General features: G+C 36.5%; 1 protein-coding gene across 1 annotated transcript in view; it reads left to right on the forward strand.

The window, feature by feature from the left end:
• Window positions 1-26,190, forward strand: part of SEC63 (SEC63 homolog (S. cerevisiae)) — a 107,762-nt gene that overhangs the window by 77,047 nt on the left and 4,525 nt on the right. Inside the window, exons 12-19 of the mRNA XM_006839953.1 lie at window positions 603-757; window positions 4,632-4,779; window positions 10,275-10,357; window positions 12,368-12,427; window positions 12,628-12,801; window positions 15,708-15,866; window positions 18,261-18,362; window positions 23,086-23,184. Of these exons, the coding sequence (XP_006840016.1) occupies window positions 603-757; window positions 4,632-4,779; window positions 10,275-10,357; window positions 12,368-12,427; window positions 12,628-12,801; window positions 15,708-15,866; window positions 18,261-18,362; window positions 23,086-23,184 (980 nt within the window). The remainder of the gene's footprint in view (window positions 1-602; window positions 758-4,631; window positions 4,780-10,274; window positions 10,358-12,367; window positions 12,428-12,627; window positions 12,802-15,707; window positions 15,867-18,260; window positions 18,363-23,085; window positions 23,185-26,190) is intronic.

Genomic DNA, 26,190 nt, shown 5'->3' on the forward strand with positions numbered 1-26,190 from the left:
ACCTTCTAAGTATTCCTTTATATGTGGTTCAGAGTTCTGGGACCAGCCCCTGAGCCTGCTTTGTCGGGTATTCTGTGTTGTTGTTGGCGGAGCTCCTTTACTGCACTTCCATCCGATCCGCCATCTTGTTTGTTCCCCAAGAGTGAGTTTTAAACAGTTCTTTAATTGATGGAATGATGGTGTACATTTTAGTGAAAGGAAAAGAATGAGGGATTTGTAGTCAGTAATGGGATAGGGAGACCTTAAAAATGAGGTAGTTGTTGTAGTTTGTTGTTATGAATGATGTAGATTTGGGCATAGTGTCAGTACATTCTCTATACTGATACCTCCTGATAATGTGCTGTTACTGGAAGTGATGCAAATAATTTTTCTGTCAAATCGTTGATTGTCATTGGATAATGTACATTTGACCAAACTGGTATGGTTTTAGTATTTTCGTATCTTATCTGGTAACTTTTAAAGGGGAATCAACACTGTGAATTTTAACATTTAAGCTGTTAAGTAAGAATGTTAGCATGAATCTTGATTTTGTGATAAGTGGGATATCTTAAACATGTAAAAATCCAGCCCTGTGTTTTCTGTTTGTTTCTGTTCTTTCTAAGAAAGGGAGTTTCGTGCTCCAACTTTGGCATCCCTAGAAAACTGCATGAAGCTTTCCCAGATGGCTGTTCAAGGCCTTCAGCAGTTTAAGTCTCCCCTTCTTCAGCTCCCTCACATTGAAGAAGACAATCTTAGACGGGTTTCTAATCATAAAAAGGTATCACTTTGCTACTTTAATGTTAATTTTTAGCTTATTATCATGGTATAAAGATAACATGAGAGAAAATTTCTTTAGAAATAGTTTCTATGAATTTTGTCGATTTAGAATATCTTAAACATTCTAAAATTCTCTGGTGCTTTCCACTAAAATGGAAAATTCTTGATTATGTAGCTGTTTTGTAATATTTTACTACTCAATGATTTTACTGTTTTTAGAGTTAATGCTTAATTTAATCCCTTATATGATGTTACCAAGCATAAATATACTAAGTAAAAATGCACTGTGTTATCTTCATTGAACTTATTCTCATGTTAAAAATAAAGATTTATTGGATGAGTATGAGCAAAAACATTGAAGCATTCAGTAAATAATAGATTTGTTGTTGTTAGGTGCTGTCAAGCCAGTTTAGACTCATAGAGTGCCTTAGTAGGGATTCTGAAGCTGTAAATCATTATGGGAGCAGACCTTGTGGTTAGCATTCCAGTACTTTTCCTAGATAATTATGACTTATAAAGTATATTCAATAGAAATATGTGATAATGAACTGTAAGTCATAGCAGAAATATGTATACATGAAAAACTTAAATATATGGAGAAATCGAATGAAAATATAATTCTAGTAGGAGAAGATGGACACTGGGTTTGACATTATAACAGGATAGAATTAAATGTATATTAGATGTTTCTGTCATATTTCTCTGTCCTTTCAACTAATCATGGTGCCTTTATAAATCTGTTCATATATCAGACCATCATTAAAATCTCAGAATCCAAATATAGGAATTACACATGCCTCATTATCTAATCACAGAGAAAGCTAAATAATAAATGACTAGCACCAAACACCTGGAAATTAAAGAACATTCTCCTATGTTACTGTTTAGCCATGGTGGGCCTTATTGCAAAGCAGACAGGTGTGGTGCTGTAGGATAAGCACTGGACTGTGAGCTATATAGTTGGCAGTTCTAACCCACCAGCTGCTCCTCAGAAATCCTGCACAGGGTTGTTATGAGTTGAAATTACCATGAAGGCAATTAACAACAGTTATATTTAGAAGGGACTCTTGATGTGGTGCTGTAAGATAAGCACTGGATTGTGAACCACAAGGTTGGTGGTTGAAACCCACCAGCTGCATCTTGTAAACCCTTTACAGGGTTGCTATGAGTCAGAACTGACTCAGTGGCACTTAGCAGCAACAACAACATATTTAGAAAACAGCAGAAATGAGAATATTGCATCTTAACATCTTAAGAGTGTAACTGTACTTGGAGGTAAATTCATACGTAAATTCTAACTTTTATTATTAAAATAGAAAATAAACAGTGGAGCACTTAAGTCTACTTTTTAAATAAAGCAAAAAGTATTAAGGGAATGTTGAAGATGAACATTTTAGAGAATAGAGAGCATAAATTGTTTGAATTAGGATATATATAGGAAATGAGTTTAAAAGAGGTAATTTTAATCTAAAATAGATCAAATGTCTGGCATATGTGTTCAAGAAAAGAAATATTGCAATTAGAAGTAGATTTAATAAACTGTAGTAGATTTAATAAATGTAGTGACATTATGTACAATTGGAATTGGAATTATGAAAAAGTTAATGGTATTGTTGTTGTTAAGTGCTGTAGAGTCGGGTCTGACTCACAGTGACCCTGTATAGGGTTTCTGAGGAGCAGCTGCTGAGTTTGAACTACTGACCCTGTCATTCAAATCTACTTTGCGGTACAGGGCTTATCCTACAGTGCCACACCAGTCAGAAAAAGTAAAAATTATAGAAACTGACTATATAACAAAGTAGGAAACTAGAAAAATTTATTTTTTCCCTAACTTTCATTATCTAGGAAGATAATGAAAAAATAATCAAGAACCAAGTCCCCATATGTCCTTTTTATGACACATTTCAGAACACAGAAGTTAGGAAAATGCTTCATTCTCTTCATTTTTGAAGAAAAAGGATTGTGAGGCAAATCTTAAGAGCACCATGGAGAAAGCAAAATCTCTAGACCAAGACATTTCATATAGATGTTTATTAAGAAAATTCTTCTACTCTTGATTTACTGTAGGAATGCAAAAATGGTTCAATTTTAAAAGAAAACTATTAAGCATGCTGTAAGTTAAGTTAGAAACTATATGACTAAACAATATCATTAATGTCACATGCAAGTAAAATTTTGATGAAGATAATTTTAAAATAACTATAATAGTACAATTGACAAGGAACTGCCAGAAACTCAAGCTGGATTTGTAAGAGATTGTGATGTCACATGGATCTTGCCTGAAAGCAGAGAATACCAGAAAGATGTTTACTTATGCTTTATTGAGTATGCAAAGGCTTTTCACTATACTAGTTATGACAAGCTGTGGATAACATTGCAAATAATGGGTATCCCAGAACACTTGATTGTGCTTATGAGGAACCTGTACATAGACCAAGAAGCAGTTGTTAAAACAGGACAAGGGGATACTGAATGGTTTAAAAATCAAGAAAGATGTATTTGAGGGTTATATTCTCTCATCCTACTTATTCAGTATGCTGAGAAAATAATCCAAGAAACTGAATTATATGAAGGAGAATGCGGAATCAAGATCGAAGGAAGACTCATTAACAACCTGAAATATGCAGATGATACAACCTTGCTTGCTGAAAGCGAAGAGGACTTAAAATACTTACTGATCAAGATCAAAGACTTCAGTATTGGTTGTACCTCATTGTAAAGAAAGCGAAAATCCTTGCAAATGGACCAATAAATAACATCATGTTTAATGGAGAAAAGATTGAAATTGTCAAAGACTTCATTTTGCTTATATCAACAGTCAACACTCATGGAAATAACAGTCAAGAAACCAAACAACATATTGCACTAGGCAAGTCTGCAGCACAGACTTCTTTAACATGTTCAAGAGCAGAGATGTCAGTTTGCAGACTAAGGTGCACCTAATCCAAGCCATGGTGCTTTTCGTCACTTCATATGTATGTGAAAGTTGAAGCATTTGAGTTAATGGTGTTGTAGAAGAGTATTGAAAGTACCATGGGCTGCCAGAAATACAAACAGATCTTTGTTGGACGAAGTACAGCTAGAATGTTCCTTAGAAGCCAGGATGGCCAGACTTGGTCCCTCATACTTTGGACATATTATCAGGAGGGACCAGTCCCAGGAGGACGTTATACTTGATGAAGTGGTTGTTGTTGTTAAATACCGTGGACTCGGTTCTGACTCATAGTGACCCCGCGCAGGGTTTCCGAGGCTGTAAATCTTTACGGGAGCAGAAAGCCTCATCTTTCTCCTGTGGAACGCCTGGTAGTTTCAAACTGCCAACCTTGAGGTTAGCAGCCCGATTTGTCAGGGTAGGTGAGATTAAAAGAGGAAGCCCTCCAATAAGATGGATTGGCTCAGTGGCAGCAGCCATGGCCTCAATTGTATCTACAATTGTGAGGATGACATAAGACCAGGCAGAGCTTCATTCTGTTGTACATAAGGTCACTGTGAGTTGGAACCAACTTGATGGCACCTAAAAACAGCAACAACATGATTGTCGTTAATGTCAATAAGCATCTCATTAAAATTTGATTAGTATTCTAAATAAAATCCCTTAAAAACTGTTCAAGCAAAAAATAAAACCAAGCAAAGCTAAAAATCAGGAATGATGATGGAATACTTTCTAACTCAGTCTCACTCAAAGAATGGGTGCTTCTTAAGTTTTAAAATGAGAGTCAGTAGCATGAACAGCAAGTTGTATTTTTGCTTTTAAATGTATATGTCATAACTTTTTCTGAAAGTTGGATGAATTTTGTTTTAGTCAACATGCTAATGTTTTTCCTCATATGAAGCTTAATGAATTAGAAGTCTATGTTCCTTCTCTTTTCATTCAGTACAAAATTAAAACTATCCAGGATTTGGTGAGTTTAAAAGAATCAGATCGTCACAATCTGTTGCATTTCCTTGAAGATGAAAAATATGAAGAAGTGATGGCTGTACTTGGGAGTTTTCCACATGTGACTATGGACATAAAATCACAGGGTAAGTGGAAGATTTCTGTGTTGAATGTTGCTTCCCTTTTTTTAAAAAAAAAAAACAACAATTTTTTATTGTGAATTGGGTGAAAGTTTACAGATAAGCTCAGCAGCTTTACATTCAGCAAATTATACTCTTTGTTTCTTCTCAGTTATTATAGTCTTCTTCCTGCAACAACAGCTATCCTGCTTCCGTCCTGTGGTTCCCATTTGCATTTTATATTTTACAAATGAATAAAGCAAAAATATTCGATGTACACTTAGAAAATATATATACATGTATATATTTATTTAAATGCCCAATGGGCAAATTCTGTCAGCCTATCTCCTGCCTGCGGGCACACAGCCTTTCTCCATCCATGGGCCTAGAGCCCGCAGTTGTTCTGTCTCTCCATGCCATCGCCTCTGCCATTATCTCTGCTGTTGCTACTTTTCTTGGTAGGATCTCAAGCTCCACTCATGCTCTTCCTTCTTGATGGTCCTGGGATTATCTGTTCCTGAAATGACAGATTACCTACTCCCTCCTCTTAGTTACACATCTTCAATAATTACAGTTGTGACAATCACAATTAATCCTGCTAACACTCACAATTGAGTCATAAACTCCTATCACCATCATCCCCCCTCCTCTTTCATCAGATCCATCTGGAGAAAGAGGGTAACTCTTCAATGGGGATTCTACTTTACCTCCCTTACTTTGAAACGAAACACACTCATGAAATTTTCTAAGCCAGCCACTTCATGTCTTTATTGTTGTTAAGTGCCGTTGAGTGGGTTCTGACCCATAGCAACCCTGTATAGGGTTTCTGAGGAGTGGCTGGTGAGTTTGAACCGCTGACCTTGTAGTTCATATTGACTTTTCAGTCTAGCACATTAACCCACAGTGACATACCAGGACTCCATTCATGCCTTTGTAGCTATCTTCTCCCTCCCCCACCCCCATTTTTGATAGCCAGTGTGTAAATTTCTCATCCCTGTCAAGGTTGGAAGTTCAGACCCACCAGCTTCCTCAGAAACCCTCTGCAGGGTCACTATGAGTCTGAATCAGTTCAGTAGCACTTAGTGACAATAATAGCAACAAATCACCCCAGTACACTGAGCAAGCATGCTTATTCCTTGATATGAAGAGTCCTTCCATTCCAATTGGAATTTTGAGACACCACATTTATAAGTAAAAGTCTAATGCACCAAATTGTAGTGTTTTCCCCACTTCTACTAACAAGTAGACCCAGGTGATTGCCAGTGAGCATACTACACTGTTCTCAGGTTCCCTTTAAGTTTCAGTCCTAGAAACGGGTTTTCCATGATAGGCTGACTTTTTTCTTTAATGCCTTCAAAGCAACAGCTTGTTTGAAATTCAAACAGTAGAACAGTTCACATTTTTCCTGCACATTTTTCTTTCAGTAAGCATCTTCTGTTATCCCAGCAGCTCTCGGTTGGTCAGCATGTCATTTCAAGTAGGAATGTCCTAACTCAGAAGGTTCTGGGAGGGGCTCAAGATTCCACTGTTGGCCCACACTCTACAAAGGCTTAATAAGAAGCTTATTTCCCTGGACAAATTCTAACTCCCCTTTTAGCAAATCCAATAAGTTACAGGCTAAAAGCGAGCTTACAAGCTTTCTGTCATATTTCCCAATATTCATTTTGATCTCACATAAATGTCTATTTACAGTACTAGGTGGGGGAAACCAATATCTACAAGACAATCAAACATAAAAACATTTCCCCCTCCTTTGTCTATTCAACCTATGCTTCAGTCCATCTATCTACTCACAGAACACTGTTGTTTCAAGGTTGTGTATAAATCACTATGTACCCCTCTTCCATTTAACCCATGCTTACCTCTCAAAGTCTTCCCCTGTTTTCATTGTTCATCTGCCAAACTCCCTCTTCTTGTGCCCTTTCCCTCCTTGTATATTACCCTCCCTATCACCCAAGCTAACATGCATCTACCCTCAACCCAGTGAATTGATTACTCTCCCCTCCCTCCCTCCCACCATTAAAGAATGTTTGAGTATGAAAGCCTTTTCTTACCTTTTACAATAGTGATCTTATACAATATTTGCCCTTTTGTGATTGACTAATTCCACTTAGCATAATGTCTTCAAGGTTCATCCATGTTATGTGTTTTGCAAATTCATTCTCATTCTTCAAGGTTGCATTGTATTACATTGTTAAGCACTTAAGCTGTCTTCATTTTTTTGCTATTATGAATAGTGCTGTGTGTTTCATTGGTGTGCACATATCTACTTGTGTCCTGGCTCGTAGTTCTTGTGAATATATACCCATTACTTCCCTTTTGATAGATGGTTCTTATTAATTTAACTTCACATTCTCAAATTTCTTTTAATTCCATAACTTATCATTAGACTTTGCAGAACTGTAGATTTTTACTTACTACTATGATGAAAAATGATGTATACTTAATAGTTTTGAGAGCACTATCATAGTTCAGCTTTTATTATTCATGGATATAAGTTTATTCTATAGTTCACCTTTCAGAAATTCATAAATATTTCCAAGAACAAAAGATATTTATAGGTATAATGAAGAATATCTATTATTAGGGTGAAAGAAATGCTTTAGTTTTTAGGAATACTTAACATTAAAATTTCTAAATAATAGTATTAAGACATACTGTTTAGTTTTGAAATTAGAAAAATCTTTTTTTTTTTTTTTTTTTTTTTGTTTGTTTGTTAATTAAGCCTTGAAAATCACCCTGTTTCCTGCCATACATCTTATGTATTTTTCTTGCCTCACCTCTATCTTTATATCTGCTTACAGGAATAAAGAAAGAATTTTAAAAAGAGAGATAATTTTTGTACCTCCATAATTGTTCTGAGTTCCCATCTTAATAGCTGAATAATAGTACCTCCGATCTGGCTCTGTAGGATCAGAACTGGACTGCGAACCACAAGGTCAGCAGTTCAAATCCACCAGCTGCTCCTCGGAAATTCTATACAGGGTTGCTTTGAGTCGGAACCAACATGAGGGCATTTAACAATGACCACAACAAGAATGGTGATTGAATTAGTGATTATCTCCATTCTTACATTCTACATTGTCCTGACTTACTAATAGACTTTCTTGATTACTGTTGTGAGAACATAATTGTGGGTACCAAGAATACAGAGATACTTTAGCAATGGTTTCTGTTTTTAAAGGATTTAAGGATTTATAGTTTAGTTGACTGCTCGTGAGAAATAGGACATGAGCATTGTATTATAAACTAGGTGAATAACACAAATACTGGGCCATTTATTTGCCCCACCAGACTAATTTTGTGCATGCACTGTTCTTAGTGAATAAAACAAATTCTTCTTGAGTTTACATTTTAATGAGAATTTAAGAGATAATGATTCCTAAAAACTGGGTTGTTTGGAAAAGGAAAGCAAACCATAGATTCTGGTCTCAATGGGCTGGAATTGGAATGTAAGATACATTCAGAGAAGATATGGACCAATTTGTTAGGGAGTTGGGGAGTTTTTATGAAGTTTAAAAACTACAATCTAAAATTTGTATTTGGGACCAAACTGGTTTGATCTGAAGCTCCCTGTAAACATAAAAATCTAGTTTCAGATTTAGAAATACTCTCTGATATAATCAAGGATTGAAAAAAGTGCATGTTCCCTAGAAAATGAATGTCAAAAGACATTTTATTATAAGAAGCAATGGTAAGAGTCTTGCTGCTAGGAAACTTTCCAGCAGCAGCTAATACAGAGCAGTTTGTTGGATTTTTACAGTGCTGTCTTAAGTGTAACATAAGTGGTATTGCTAATGGAGGAAGTAGAAGAATTATAGAATCAGGAAAGGGACATCCACATGCTGCAGTGCTGGACATGGTGTGCCCTTGCCCACATTGCTCTAGGCAATAGAGAACCTCCTGTAGGCCTTTTCTTCACTTTTAAGTATGAAACAACAGGTTAACAGTGACACATAGTATACTCCCATAATATAATTTTGTGGTGTTGATGAATATGTAAACCAGATTTCATTTGATGTAATGGGATATTCCAGGGTGAAGTAGGAATACCCTGTGTTGATGACCAGGTGCTGCTTCTCCTAGCCAGTAATGGAGATGGCAGCCATAGGTTGTGTGGGATCATTCTCTTCCAAATGGTGGTATGGTAGTAAAATCTAAGATACTAACCTAAATCTGTGTAAAATAAATACCATAAACTTATAATAGCCTGTAGATAAATATACAAACTAAAGAAAAACTATTATAGATAGCATCTGTAGGAACAAAATTAATATGTACAGGAGATGTATTTAAAAATGTGTTGCTTTATTATTAGACCTTGTTTAGGGTGTGTGTGTGTGTAGCAAATATAGTATTAGAAAATGAGATAATTGCAAGACTATATATTATATTTAGAGCATGGTAGCTTGTAGGATAAGTACTGGATTGCAAACCACAAGGTTGGTTCTGGTACTACTAGTCCATAAGAGGATGATGCTTTCTGCTCCCGCAAAGATTTGCTGTCTGGGAAACCCTATACAGTGTTGCTCTGAGTTGGAACCAACTTGGTGGTACTTAACAATAGTATTGTATTTGGCACCATTTATTTGGGGGAGGGAGGGCGACGGCAGGAAAGGATTCCTGGTGTGACGCTGTGGGATAAACCACTTGGCCGTAAGGTCAGTTTGAACCTCAAGGTCAGTGGTTCAAACTCATCACCCATTCCTTGGAAATCTTATATAGGGTCACTGTGAGTCAGAATCAACTCTATGACACTTAATAACAATTGCAAAAAAAAAAAAAAAAAATAAGAGTTTTTAAGAGAATATATTGATGTTCTTGCTTTTGAAAAAATAAGTGTCTTTAATGTGGGTTAGAATGTTAGTTTTCATTATTTGATTCTACCAGGCATTGGTCATACATATAAAATCTTGTGAATATAAGTTTTGTACAATATAGCAGAGTGACAGAACAGTAGTTTTAGGTCACTAGGAGAGAGAGCTGTGATAAAGTGGTACTCACATTGTACTTTGTTTGAAAAGACCTGAATTTGAAAGCTGTGCCAATACAGCATTCATGTGACCTTGGCTGTTTTACTGGATTTCTTAATCTCAGTTTCTTCTTTAAAGTAGAAATAATACTATTTTATAGAGTTGTTTTAAGAATTAAGCAAATTCTATGCTAAAGGCATCTCCTGAGAGTCTAATGAAGTTAATAGTTTTTTATTGAGTGAATTTACAGGAACTGTGGTAGCATAGTGGACTGCTAACCAAAAGGTTAATATTACAAATCCATCAGCCTCTCTCTGGGAGAAAGATGAGACTGAAAGATGAGGCTTTCTGCTCTCATCAAGATTTATAGCCTCAGAAACCGTATACAGAGTCACTATGAGTCAGAACTGACTTGATGGCACACTATCACCCAGTTTACAATATAATATGTTTGATACACTAAAGAACAAATTGGTTTGAGTAAATTAATTTTTGCTGTTCACTTTGACTTGGACATGAGTTTTATTCTCTTCTCTGCTCCTTTTATAGTACTGGATGATGAAGACAGCAACAATATTACAGTAGGATCCCTCGTGACAGTGCTGGTTAAATTGACAAGGCAAACAATGGCAGTAAGTAGTTCATTATGCATGCATTTTTATGCTTTCAAAAGTTATGTGTGAAGGATTTTAAATGTTTTATTGTGAGTTATGTGATAGTTTACATGGGAGAACATTAGTTTTACATTCATTCTTTTGCCGTGGTTACAATCCCCTCCATGCATCTTCAACCAACCAAAGGGTATACCCTGCAGGCCTGCCCTCCACACCCTCCCCCCAGTCTTCAGCACACAATCACTCTCCCTTTCTGGATCTAAAGTCCCCAACTGCTCCATCTCTCCACGTCATCATCTCTGCCTCCATCTCAGGCATCACTGCTTCTCTGGGTAGGGTCCCTCACTCTTCTCTTCTCCGTTAATGGTCCTAGGTACCTCCGCTCCTAGACTGGAAAGTTATTCACTCCCCTCCTTGCAATAAAACGTCTACCTTTACATTTCCAACCCTCACAATCGGTCCTGATAACAATTATTCACTATTGTATCACAAGAGACCCATCTGCATTTCATTTCATCAGCTCCGCCTAGACAGTAGTCTCCAGACTACTCAGTGTGGAGATTCTACCTTCATGCCCTTTGTATCTAGGTTCTCTCTTGAAAACTTGTAAGCCAGTCACTTCTGGCCTTTGTAGCCCCTCATTTTGGGTAGCCAATGTTTTTTGTATGTATTTTCTCAAATAGGTTAATCCTTTATATAATGATTTTCTTATAATAGTTGTTCTTGTTGTTAAATGCTGTCGAGTACGGGAGCAGAAAGCCTCATCTTTCTCCCACGGAACAGCTGGTAGTTTCGAACTGCTGGCCTTGCAGTTCGCAGCCCGATTTGTAACCACTACGCTACCAGAGCTCCTTATAATAGTTAGGAATTAGTTACTTAGTTTAATTAGTTCTTACATTTTACAGAGCTATATGGCCATTTATGTTATGTGCCGTGGAGTCGGTTCCGACTCATAGTGACCCAGTACAGGGTTTCCAAGGCTGTAAATCTTTACGGGAGCAGAAAGCCTCATCGTTCTCCCATGGAACAGCTGGTAGTTTCAAACTGCTGACCTTGCGGTTCGCAGCCCAATTCATAACCACTACACTACCAGAGCTCCTTATATGGTCATTAGTTATCTGTTAATACTGAGAATTTCATCACCTTTTAGTTAATTCATTAGTGAAGTTATCCCTTTTATTTAAAAATAATAATGAAAAAAGCCTTTTTTCTGATGCTATGAGCAGTTCATGCTGTGTAGAAAAGTATAAAAAGAATTAAAATCACATAGAATCCTACCACTTGGAGATAATATTTGTAAGCTCATCCTTTTATAATCCTATTGCATATAATCCCATAGAGTTAGTTAGCATGGTGTTTTATCATGGACTCCTTCTCTCACCCATCTTCCATAGTATGATTATATGGCAACTGGTATGATTGTCGCTCATTAATATAGACTGTCTAGTACTTTAGCTAAGTTTATTTTAATTACTATTAAAATAAAAGTGAAATTTTAAACTATAAAAATAACATTATAATCAGAATTTGAACCACAAGGTGGATGGTTCAAATTTACCATCTGCTCCTTGCAAATCTTATACAGGTTCACTATGAGTCATAACCGACTCGATGGCACTTAACAACAATAATTAAAATTTACATTAACAACAGTATTATATATGTAAATTTCAAGACTGGTATGGGATGTTTCAGATAGTAACTACCTGGATTTGTACATATTCACCCATTAGTAATTGCATAAAGTCTTTTTTCTCTTCTCAATTATAGCCAGTTTAATAAAAGTGTTGTTGGTGGTGGTTATGTGATGTGGAGTCGGTTCATACTCATAGCGAACTTGTACAGGGTTTCCAAGGCTATAAATCTTTACAGGTACAGAAAGCCTAATCTTTCTCCTGTGGAACGGCTGGTAGTTTCGAAGTGCCGACCTTGAGGTTAGCAGCCCGATTCGTAACCACTACGCTACCAGAGATCTGAAAGATGAATATAGCTTGACAGAATTCATATTTTTGTTTTTACTACTCTTAGGAAGTATTTGAAAAGGAGCAGTCCATCTGTGCAGCAGAGGAACAGCCAGCAGAAGATGGGGTAATAATTTGAATTCTCTTACCTGTGTTCCTAGTGAAAGAAATGCTTTGTTTAGTTCTTTGATTGACTTTGGTTGCTGTGGGTGAGTAATTCAGTTTATGAAAACATTCAGTGTTGCCATTTCCATCTAAGAGCTATGTAGGGCTTCTACATGAGCCTATTGCTATGACTTGTAAGTGTGTGTGAATTGTGATTGCCAGCAGGGTGATGCTAGCAAGAGCAGGACAAAAGGAGGATGGCAGCAGAAGAGTAAAGGACCCAAGAAAACGGCTAAATCCAAAAAAAAGAAGCCTTTAAAAAAGAAACCTACACCTGTGCCATTACCACAGTCAAAGCAACAGAAACAAAAGCAGGCCAATGGAATGGTAGGAAGTGTAAGTTTATTCTTATCATTATTTTTATTAAGATACAACATGCATATACTAAAATGCAGTCTTCATGTGTACACTAAGCTCCTAAAGTTTTACATATTATGTACTCATAGTACCCAGGTCAATATGTAAAATATTACCAGCACACTAGAAAGCTCTATTGTGCCCCTTTCCAGCCCATACCCCTCCATCCCTCGCCCTTGTACCCAACTGCTGTTCAAACACATTGTCTTAGATTACTTGTACCTATCTTAAACTTCATATAAATGGAATAATTTTGTGTCTGGCTGCATTTGCTGAACATTATGTCTGTCACATTTATCTGTATTTTGTGTAACATTATTTTTTTATGTGCAGTATTCTGTTCTATGAATATATCACGATGTAATTGTTTTGTGATTGATAGACATTTTGATTTTTAGTTTTTGCCGATATGTGCAAGCTTACCTCCATGCAGCTCCAACTGCCTGGAGAGCTTCAGCCTCTGGGAGCTTTGCTGCAGGTGGGGGCCAGTCATGTGTCTGGCCACCATAGCAGTGTGGGGAACAAGAAAAACAATCATAGTCATCTCAAGTCACCAGTATGACTCTGGATCACCAAGACTTTGTCTTGTCTCTACTCTAAAGCCTCTCATGAAAGTTTAAGATAGATTTGCTGAGTCTGATCCACCAGTTCAGGTCACCAGTTGTCTTTGTTTTTTTTTTGGCTACATCTATTAATCTTCCAGTTCAGTCCAGTTCTCTATCCCATCATCTGAAGCCCAGAGTTCCAGGATTATCATGTGTATCTGTTTCATTTGGTTTTGTGTATCTCTGTTGCAGAGGGTCCCTGTAGTGTTTCTGCGTAGTCTGCCATCTTGCTGCCTCTCTCTCTGTCTCTCTCTCTTTCTCTCACGTTTCTTTTAATGTGGTGAATTATATTGATGGATTAAAAAATTTTCAACCAAATTAGAGAAAAAGGCCTCTTGTGAACATTTTGTATGCTCTTTTACAAACGATACGAGATTGTTTCCCTAAATTTCCTTCCACAGTTCTCATTGTTAGTATTTAGAAACCCAACTGATTTTTGTTTGTTAGGCTTATACCCTTACAATGTTGCTAAATTTCTCTGTTAGTTGTAGAAGTTTTCTTGTGGACTCTGGAATTTTCTTTATTTAGGATTATGTCATCTACAAATAGAGATAATTTTACTGTTTTCCCAATCTGGTTGTATTTTATTTCATTTTTTATTGTTCTGGTTAGGACTTCTAATACACTATTAAATAGAAATGATGAGGATGGGCACCCTTGTCTTGTTCCTGATTTCAAGGGGAAAGCTATCAATCTTTCTCCACTAAGTATAATGATGGCTGTTGGCTTTTCATATATATACTGAATCATTTTGAAGTATTTCCCTTCTAGTCCACTCATCCTAAGGGCTTTCATCAAGAAGTGCTGGATTTTATCAAATAATTTTTTGCCTTGGATAGATATGATCATGTGGTTCTTTTCCTTTGTTCTATTGTTTAGTGTATTTTGTTGACTAATTTTCTAATGTTGAATATTATTTTATATCTTCAAAATTGTCTAGACTATATTATACTTCCTTTTCATTTCCAGATATGCTCAACAGTTTCCATCAAAAAACAGTTGTTGGAATTTAAATTGTCATTTAATTGAATCTGTGGTTTGATATGAGATATTGACATATTAACAAATTGACATATTAACACTATTGAGTCTTTCTATTCATCATCATGGTTTATTTTCATTAATTGGATCTAAGCACTGGACTGCAAGTTTTGTTTGAACTTTGTAGATGGTGGTTCAAACTCACCAGCCTCTCCTTGGAAACCCTATACAGGGTCACTATGAGTTGGAAACAACTCAACGGCACTTAACAACAACAAAAGCAGTTTTTCTCAGGAGTATAATAATTTCCAGTGATAGAAATATGGCACATCTGTTACTAAATTTAATCCTAAACATCTTCAATTTTTGTTGCTTGTGTATAGAAATATAAATACTCTCTCAACATTGACTTTGTTTGAAGCAGTCTTGATGAATTGGCACTAATTGTAATTATTTACTTACAGATATATACACATATTCAGATTTTCTGTTTTCTTATATCAGTTTTGATAAGCTATAGAATTTGTTCATTTCCACTGTTACTAAATTTATTGATATAAAATTATACATAACATTCTCTTTATTTTTTATGTCTGTTAGATCTATAGTGATACCTTTTTTATTCCTAATGTCAGTAATTTCTATGTGTGTGTTTTATTTTTCTTTTGAGCAGTCTTGCGTAGGGATTTATTAATTTTATTGATCTTTACAATAACCCAACTTTTGGGTTAGTTTGAGTTTTCCTTTTGTATATCTTAGTCATTGATTTTCTAGCCTTTATTTACAACTTTCCTTCCACTTTCTTTGTATTTAAGATACTTTTCTTTTTCCTCCTGAGGTGGAAGAGTATTTTGCCTGAGATAGTGACTTTCCTTTTGCAGTATACTTTGTCACTTATAGAAAATACCAAACTCTTGAAGCAATGCTTTTCTATAAACTTTCCACTTTACCTCTTCGAATAAAATACACTGTATAATTGATGTTTTTGAAACATGAGTTATTTGGCTATTGTGGTAGTGAGTATACTTTGCAAATAGAAATAAAGTAATTATTTTTTTGGAAATTGTGAAGAATGAACACAATAGTAATTAACAGACTAGCAACAAATGTTAATATCTTCAATCAGATGCACACATCTTTATAAATAAGAATTTTTATAAAAAGAAATCCAGTATGAATATTGAAATTGTAATCTTGAGCCAGTTTAGTTACAGTCATTGTAAGTTAGCTTCAGGGATTGAGAATGATAGATATTCATTAAGATATTTAGAACTTTTTATGTTTGCTTGTTCCTTTTAGGAAGCTGTAGTAAAAGAAGATGAAGAAGAAATGTCTGACAAAGGCAGTGATTCTGAAGAAGAAGAAACCAATAGAGATTCTCAGAGTGAAAAAGATGATGGCAGTGACAGAGACTCTGACAGAGAGCAAGATGAAAAACAAAACAAAGATGATGAAGCAGTAAGACTTGCGTTAGGGCTTAAATAATTGAATTAGACCTCTGCTGACTGTCTGAGTTGTTTGTTTGTTGGTTTGTCATAAAAAAACAACAACCCAGAAACTATTGTGTTTTATCATGCTTCTTGACATATTACTTTGTAAAGAATGTTTCTGAGAAGTGGTAGGGCTATAAATGGGTGTGCAGTGGCTCTGTGAGATAAGCAGTGGACTGCAAATCACAAGGTCAGCTTGGAGCCCACCAAGCTGCTCCGAAGGAGAAAGATGAGGCTTCTCCTCCAGCAGAGACTTACCACCTTGGAAACCCTGCCAAGTGTTGCTGTGAGTCGGAACCAACTCAAAGGCACTTAACAACAATGGCTATAAGTAAAAATGGTTTCTAACAAGGATTAGAAATCCTAAATGTCTTCAATCTTAAATTGTACAGAACTTGGTTCTGAGGGGAAGTCAACTGTGTAGGACATGGGTCTGAGGTGAAGTCAGTTTTGTCTCTAAGAGATTTCTCAGAGTTAGAGATGATTCTGGAAACATGATAAGGAAAGGTAGGTTGTGAAATAGGTAACTGGTTCCAAGTGACATTTAGGGTAAAGACACATTACTAATGACCTTATGACAAGAAATCGTTTAAAGGAAAAACAAATATTTAGGAGTCCGGGTGTTGCTCTGTGGGTTTAATGCGCTGGACTCAAGGTTGCTTTGAATTGCAAGATCGGTGGTTCAAGCTCACTAGCTGCTCCTTGGAAACTCTATACAGGGTCTCTATGAGTCGGTACCGACTCGACAGCACTTAACAGTCAACAAAACAAATAGAGAAGAATGGAGAGTCCTGATATAACACTGCAGGATACAGCACCAGACTGTAAGGTTGGTTTTTACTGCAAGGTTGGTTGTTCAAACTCACCAGCTGTTCCTCTGAAATCCTATACAGGGTTGCTCTAAGTCAGATCTGACCTCATCAGTATTTAGCAACAGCATAGAGAAGAATGCAGAGAGTGTGGTGGTGTTGTAGGACAAGCACTAGACTGCTAACCACAGGTCAGTGGTTTGAGCCCACCAGCCAGTCCACAGGAGAAAGATGAGGCTTTCGGATTTTGCAAAGATTTACAGCTTCAGGTCGCTATGAGTTGAAGCCAACTTCACGGCACTTAACAATAGCATAGAGAAGACTGTTTGGTAGACAAATAATGGTCCTTAGAGAGGCTTACTGTAAATGAACCGTAAACCGATCAGCCATTTCCTTGTTTATTGATGTTGTTCTATTTGACTGGCTATTCATCTAAAAGTAACCCTTGTAGTTTGACAGAGAAAGAAGGATGCCCCGGATAACCTTTGAGGCAAAAGGAGAGGCCCAGTAGACGAAACAGTTAAGGGCAAAGGACAAAAGAGATAAAATGTAAAGAAATTGTGCTCCCACCCTTGGCAGTGGTTAGAAAAAAAAAGGATGGCTTTCTTTTTAGTAGTTGCTAGGCTTTGGCTTTTGTGTGTGTATACTTCAAGGCGTCTAACTGATTGCCAAGAAACTAAAATGTATGGAGAAATTAGGGAAACATGCTGGCATATTCTCGAGTCTGTGTAAAAGTGACTGTTAGAGTTTAGTAGGCTAATTTCTTCATGTGACCAATAATACAGCAATTATCTAATTATCTGTTAGACTGTGAAATCCTTTCTGCCCTTGACTGGTTTCTGGGCTAGTGGGGAAGGCAGACTTGTGAATAAACGATATAGTACGCACTAGAATGTATACATTTACACCAGGTGCAGTGAACACCTCAGTCCTGATATAGAGGGCCATTTATACCAGACTCTACACATGTCCTGCCATGTGTGGACTCCTGGTGTGGCACTGTGGGTTAATGTGCCAGACTGTAAAGCCTTTTGAACTGCAAGGTGGGCAGTTCAAGCTCACTAGTTACTCCTTGGAAACCCTATACAGGGTTGCTATGGGTCGGAATCAACTCAACAGCACTTAGCAACAACAACAAACACATGTCTCTCAGACTTTAGCTGGTGCTAAAAGAGTGAGTAGGGATTTGCCAGGCAGAGAACGGGAAAAACAAAAGTTCAAACAGATTTAGGAGCAAAACAGCCTGGTGAGGTCAGAGAGGTGTAAGTAGTTTGAAGTGACTGGGGTAAAATATGCATAGTGGATAGCAGTAACAGGGGAGACGAGTTGTAGGCCAGAGCCAGCTCTTGAATGACTAGTAGTCATGCTAATGGGGTTAGACTGAGGTTTAAAAATAATCCTTGTAAGTTTTGAGTAGGGAAATGACCTGATCTGTGGGATTCTATTCATTCTAACGCTAACTAGGCTAGCACTGTCGGGAGTTAGAAGATGAGAACTCCCAAAGGTGACTGAAAACTTACCTAATTTCAAATATTTAAATTTTTCTTTGCTAGGAATGGCAAGAATTACAACAGAGTATACAGCGCAAGGAGAGAGCTCTACTAGAAACCAAATCAAAGATAACACATCCTGTTTATAGTCTTTACTTTCCTGAGGTGAGTTCCTAGTGTTTTCCTTATTCCTTTCATGTTCATCTCAGACCTTTCTCAGTGTGCCTTCTAGCTCTCTGTGGTGTGAACTGGTTCAAATATGCTAACTGTGGCCTATTCTTGACAGGTCACATTTTTAAAAGGTATATTACAATGTTAATTACATTTAGTAAAAGAGGAATTTAAAAGTTGGATTATTGATTTGCTTGACTGTTGTGACTCTGTCACTCCTAAAAATTTTTAAATAGCAAGAAAAATAGTTTTTATTTTTTTTCCATGGCTTTTCTTAAAGAGTCTTACAGTGACACCTGGAGCCACTCAGCTTGCTTTGGCCTGGTCAGCTCCCTAGTCCATGGGAATGGGCAAGCATGTGTTCTTGGCCCGAACAATGTCCAATAAGATTGAAGGGTATGACTGGTTTCCCAGTTCGGGCAGATCATTGCAATACAATTTCCTCCCTTATCCTTTGTGGTCATGGCTGCTCCCTTGATAGGCTATGTTGTTTGTCTTTCAGACTAGTCTGGGATTCCCTTTTCGTTTTGCCTTTGTGGATGAGTCTGTTTGGGAAGCAGGGGGGAAGAATTGATTGCCCTGATTCAGGGAAACTGTTTCACAGACAGCCTCACAGCCTTGTCACAGACCTTCTGCTTACCACTCATGTTTGACAGACAATTTCATGTATAAGTTTGCTTTCTACTCGAGAATGCCAATCCAAAGTTGCTGAGGGCTATTTATGGCAAATTGTTAAATAATTTGACTTTACTAGTAATAAATGGAGCCCTAGTGTGGCACTGAAGGATTAGCACTGGATTGTTAACCACAAGGATGGGAGTACAAACTTACCAGCCACTCTTGGAAATCCTACACAGCATTGCTGTGAGTCAAGACTGAGTTGGTGGCACTTAACAACAACAATAAACGAATGGCTTTGCACGCTGTTGTTGTGACTTGGAGAGAAATCTGTCCAGGATTCCAACTTAATGCATACACTGATCTTCTGGCATGTCCAGAGCTTTAGCCCATCTGTTAAAGGGCACTTTGCCCATTTGCAGAAGTAGTCTGCCAACACCAAGCATCTTGAAATCAAGTGAATAAATTTCACTCCATGATTGGTTTAAAAATGATATGGGATGCTCTAAGCTGCATAATTTGTACCCACATAGCAGACAGTTTCATTTTGAATCCTGTTTAGTTCATAAGGGAAGTATTCATTCAATTCCTTAGACTATTGTACAGCTGAAATTGCCCTTCTCTAACTTAATCTGCATCTGCATGATTTGTTAAACATATCAATACCATTTCTCATAAGGTTTATGTAGATTTTCCCTAATCTTACCTCTATGTCTTACTACCTTATTTTCATAGGGCTTCATAGTAAAATATGACAGGTTTTTTTAAAGAACAAAAATTTTCTTTCTCACAGCTTATGTGATTAGAAGTGTGAGTTCAGAACATTTGCTCTAGGGCAAGCTCTTTGTGTCTTTCATCTTCTAGTAGCTGTTGTCAGTTCTTGGTGTTCCTGGGCTATAAACTCATCTGCCTGCATCTGTGTGTTTCTCTCCATGCCTGTTTTCCCCTTTTAAAGTATTCAGAATGCATTTGGTGCATTCTGAATTCATTAACATAACAAGAAAAACCCTATTTCCAAATAGTGTCACATTCACAGGGTAAGGACTTCAGCATATGTTTTGGGTAGACACAAGTCAGTCCTTAATGTACCTACCTTCCAGGTACCTACCTAACAACTGAATGACCCACCTAAATTACTTCAAATGCTACATTCATAATTAACTTACATGCTATTGAGAATCAATTATTATATTTAGTATATTGAAGATTTTGAGAAATCCCATAAAAACAAAAATAACTGTGCTTAAAGTGCATATAGCTCATGATAGAACATGTGTTTCACTCTCAACATGTGTACAAGCAGACCTGTCATCTCTATCATCTCAATAAATGTTCTTGAATGAATCTCATTTTAATCAAACTGTGTAGGAGAGGAGAGACAGACATTCTCCAAGTGGGAAGGGAAAGAAAAAAAAATGTGCATTCTTGGACATGTTCCTGTGCTGCTTTTATTCCTACAGACATGTTTTGGTAACAGTGTTTTTTCACAAAGAAATGTCAGAATCACATAAAATGCCCTCCGTTTCACTAATAATTATAACTATCATTTATTGCACTCGGATGTGTGAGGAATGCTAACGTGTATTTTACCAGTTATTTTTCATTTTCATAACACCACCTGAGGTAGGCATTTATCCATTGACAGCAGAGAAGGAAACCACGGCTTAGAGAGAAAAAATAACCCAGGTCTCTGTGGCTGTAAACAAGTATTGGCAAATTACAGCCTGCAGACCAAATCAGGTCCACTGTCTGTTTTGTAAATAGTTTTATAGAAGCATAGCCACATCATTATTTTTATGCCTCGGTGGCAGAGTTGAATAGTTGACACAGACTCTATGACCCACAAACACTAAAATAGTGATTTTCTGATCCATTGCAGAAAGTGTTTGTCAACCACTGCTCAAAAGCCCATTTTGAATCCATTATGTTTTTTTACTTTTGAGTGTGCACACACCTATGTACACACTGTGGTAATCTTAATTCTAAGACTTAAACAAGATAGTGCAGGACTGGGCCACGTTTCATTCCATTGTACATAGAGTCCTATGAGTTGGAGCTGCCTCGTCGTCACCTAATACCAATAATAACAGCAGCAACAGCAATTGTTTTAGTTAACATGAAGATTTAAAATATCCTATAGTTGATTTTGTTTAAAGCTCTAAAATATTTTTCTTTAAGCCATATTAGAAAGATATGGCAGATAACTCAACAGGTACTGATGTGTGCTGCAATATAGCAATAGACTCAGCATGCTCCGCTTTCTAAATAATTGTTTACATTTATTTTTCAATTTCTATGATTTTTTTTTGTGTTTTCTTCTGTGCTGTCATTCTGCATTTTGAGGGCAGCCCTTTTACACAGCACCTTTACTGTTTCCAGTCTTTTGTGAACTCAAACTAGAAGTGCTGAGCTTATTAATAGCATGTGTACTGAAAGGTATAAATGTTGTTGTTAGGCGTCGTCTAGTCATTTCCGACTCTTAGTGACCCTAAGCACAACAGAATGAAACACACCGCTGTCCTGCACCATCCCCACACTTGTTACATTTGAGCTCATTGCTGCTGCTGTTGTGTCATTTGAGCTCTTTGAGGGTCTTCCTCTTTATCACTGACCCTCCACTTTTCCAGGCATGATGTCTTTAACATGTCCAAAATAAGACAGATGAGGGCTCACCGTTCTGTCTCCTAAGGAGCTTTCTGGCTGTACTTCTCCAACAGATTTGATTATTCTTCTGGCAGTCCATGGTACCTTGCATGTTCTTCTCCAATAAGTATTCAAATGCATCGATTCTTCTCTGGTCTTCATTACTACCCAACTTTCACATGCATATGAGGTGACTAAAAATACCATGACTTGGGCCAGGTGCACCTTTGTCCTTAAACTGACATCTTCGTATTTTTTAACACTTTCAAGAGATCTTGTGCAGCAGATTTGCCTAATGTAATCCTTTGGTTGATTTCTTGATTGCTGCTTCCATAAGTATTGATTGTGGATCCACACAAAAGGAAGTCTTTGTCAATTTCAATCTTGTTCTCATTTATCAGGTTGTTATTTATTGGTCCAGTTGTGAGGATGTTTGTTTTCTTTACATTGCAATCCATAGTAAAGGCTATAGTTGTTGATCTTCATCAGTAAATATTTTAAGTTGTCTTTGCTTCAAGCAAGTAGGGTTGTATTATCTGCATATCATAGGTTTTGAATGAGTCTTTCTACAATCTTGATGCCATGTTGTTCTTCATATAATCCAGCTTTTTAGATTATTTGCACAGCATACAGATTGAATAAGTGTGGTGAAAGGACACACCCCTGGAGCTCCCCTTTCCTGATTTTAAACCTTTAAGTATCCCCCTGTTCTGTGTGAACACCTGCTTCTTAGTCTGTGTAGAGGTCCCTTGTAGCACAGTTAAGTGTTCTGGGATACTATTGAAAGTTTGTGATGTTCTACACAGTTAAAAACCTTTGCATAGTTAATAAAGCATAAGTAAACATCTTTCTGGTGATCTCTGCTTTCAGCTATAATCCGTCTAATATCAATAATGATATTGCTGGTTCCAGGTCCTTTTCTGACTCTAGCTTGAATTTCTGGCAGTTCTCTATCGATGTACTGTTGCAACTGTTTTTGAATTAGATATGGTCTTTAATAAGTAAAGGGTTTTAATATATTGCTTTTCTGATTTGACTGCTCAAGTGTTTTCCACTCTTATTTTCTGGCCTGCTTGTTATTAGGTAATTTACTAGATAAAATACCATTTGCTAAATGATATTTTAATAGTTTATAAGATTTTCTTTGTTAATTTATGTTATCAGTTAGGTAAATCAGAAATTTTTGGTATGAAGGTCCATGAGTAAGTTTTAAGGCTTCATTGAAATCCCTAAAATGATATACAAAGTGTTTTTGTGGAACAGGTATACAGATACTGTAACGTATTTTAAATACATTAGTATTTAAATAAAATACCTGTTAGTATTTATTGAAACATTATTTGTATCAGGTAGTAAGTCAATACTCAGAATGTAGTCTCCTGAATATGATATAAGCCAAAACTCTGCTTCACTAGTTCTTTCTGGTTATTCATATTAATTTTTTTTTTCTTTCAAGGAAAAACAAGAATGGTGGTGGCTTTATATTGCAGACAGGAAGGAACAAACATTAATATCTATGCCATATCATGTGTGTACACTAAAAGATACTGAAGAGGTAATTACTCTGTTTTAAACATGCACTGAACACCTTATGAATAGCAATGAAACATTGTCATATACAGTCTCGGAAGATGATACTTCCAGGTTGAAAGGGTCAAAATACAGCTATCTCATAAAGTAGAGTTGACCTTAGTGATGGGAATGAAGCAAAGCTTGTGGGACCTTCAATCAGAAACTCATATGGTTTGTTATCCTGGTAATGGAAAATTGAATAGGAATGGTGTCACATTCATCATCCAAAAGAACATTTCAAGATCTTTCTTGAAGTACAGTGCTATTGTGATAGGATTATATCCTTTAGCGTATAAGGAAGACCAGTTAATACCACCATTATTCAAATTTAGACACCAACTACTAATACCAGTGATAATGAAATTGAATTATACCAACTTCTTCAGTCTGAAATTGATCAAATAGGCAATTAAGATGCATTGATAATTACTGAATGCAAAGATTAGAAACAAAGAGGAAGGATCACTAGTTGGAAAATATGTCTTTGGTGATAGAAATGATGCTGGAGACCACATGATAGAATTTTGCAAAACCAATAGGTTATTGCAAATATCTCCAGATGATGTATATAGGAATCAAACTGACTACATCTATGGGAAGAAACAAAAGCATCAGCCAAAAGAAGGTCATGGAACAGACCATCAATTGCTCATATGGAGGTTCAGACTGAAACTGAAGAAAATTAGAACAACCCACGAGAGCCAAACTATGACCTCGAATATATTGCACCTTAATTTAGAGAGTATCTCAAGGACAGATTTGATGCATTAGACACTAATGACCAGAAACCAGGAGAGTTTGGGATGACATCAAGAACATCATTCAGGATGAAAGCAAAAGGTCGTTAAAGAGACAGGAAAGAAAGAAAAGACCAAAGTGGATGTCAGAAGAGACTCTGAAACTTATTTTTGATCAGAGAGAAGCTAAAGCACTGAAAGAAATGAGGGGGTAAAAGAGCTGAACAGAAAATGCCAAAGGTCAGTTCGAGAAGACAAAGAAGGGAAGCACACACACAGCATTTATTAAACCGAAAGAACTAAAGAAAAAAATCTAGCTTCAAGTTGCAATATTGATGGGTTCTATGGGCAAAATGGTGTGGCGTTGTAGGATAGAGCATTGGACTATGAACCACAGGTTGGCCGTTCAGACCCATCAGCTGCTTTTTGGAAACTCTGTATAGGGTTGCTTTATGCCGGAATTGATTTGACAGTACTTAATAACAACAACATGGGCAAAATATTGAATGATGCAGGAAGCATGAAAAGATGATGTAAGGAATACAAAAAGAATTGGTGGATATTCAACCATTTCACAAGGTAACATGTGACCAAGAACCTATGATATTAGAGGAAGAAATTCAAGGTGTCCTGGAAACATTGATGAAAAACAAGGCACCAAGAATTCATGGAATACAAATTGAAATGTTTCTGCAAACTGATGCAGCAGTAAAGGCGCTCACTCATCTATGCCAAGAAGTTTGAAAGACAGCTACACTACATGGCCAACCAATTGGAAGAGATCCATATTTGTGCCCATTTCAAAGACAGATGACTCAGTGGCATGTAAAAATTATCTAACAATTTTAATAATATAAAATGTAAGTAAAATTTTACTGAAGATAGTTTAAAAACAGTTGCATCAGTGCATTGACAGGGAGCTACCAGAAATTCAAGCCAGATTTAGAAGAGGACGTGGCCTTTAGATGCATCTAGGCTAAAACCAGAGAATACCAGAAACATATTTACTTTATTGATTATGAAAAGGCATTCAACTGTGAATCATAGCAATCTACAGATAACATTATGAAGGATGGGAATTCCAGAACACCAGTATTTTAAATACCAGCTGATAACCCTTCACCTAGAGTTACTAGTTGTTAATAGTTAGCCATATTTGTTTATTTCTCTTTCTTCTGTATGTATGTACATACACAAGAGACATACGCACACACTTCCTTTTCCTTCCAAACCACTTGAGGTGTTTGGGGTCATGATATTACACCCCTAACTACTTGAACATGTTTCTTCATTCCAAGAGCTTTCTCCTATTTAAGCAAAATATCATTATTATATTCAGGATATTTAACATTGATATGGTATTACTGTCTAATATGTAGTTCATCATAAAATTTCCCTAAATATTCCATTCATGTATATATATATATGTTTTTAAATTAAGATCCAGTTAAGCGCTTATGCATTGCAATTAGTTCTCATGCCTTTTTAGTCTAGAACATATTCTTGCCCTTTTTCTTTTTAATCTGTCACGTCATTGACATTTTTGAAAAGTCCAGGCAAGTTTGATTTTGTATCATTGGTTTCTCATGCTTATATTTATCTCAGATATTTTTGGCAAAATACTACGTATATGTTGTATCTTTCTTAGTGTATCACATCAGGGGTATATGTTATCTGTCACACTAGAGATGTTAAGATTTTTCATTTAGTTTTTTATATATTGTAAAGATATATTTCCTCTATCAATTGGATGATAACTATTTATACACAAGTTGGTTTACTAGTTCTGTGGTGGGGTTTAAAAAGTTTTTTATTAGTATTATGATGGTCCCTTGTTGTATTCAAACAAGAGGCAGTTGTTCAGAGCAAGAGGATACTGAATGGTTTTAAATCAGGAAAGGCATGTTCCAGGGTTGTATCATTCACCATACTTATTCAAACTGTATGCTGAGCAAATAATCTGAGAAGCTGGAATATATGAAGTAAAACGTGGCATCAGAATTGGAGGAAGACTTATTAACAACCTATGATGTGCAGATGATAAAACCTTGCTTGCTGTAAGCAAAGGTAACTTCAATACTTACTGATGAAGATCAAAGCCCAGAGCCTTCAGTATGGATTGCACTCCAATGTAAAGAAAACTAAAATCCTCACAACTGGACCAATAAATAACATCACAGTAAACTTATAAAGAGAGAGAAGATTAACGTTGTCAAAGACTTCATTTTGCTTGGACCCATAATCAACACTCA

The sequence above is a fragment of the Chrysochloris asiatica genome, unplaced genomic scaffold, assembly GCF_000296735.1.
Source record: "Chrysochloris asiatica unplaced genomic scaffold, ChrAsi1.0 scaffold00027, whole genome shotgun sequence".
NCBI lineage: Eukaryota > Metazoa > Chordata > Mammalia > Afrosoricida > Chrysochloridae > Chrysochloris > Chrysochloris asiatica.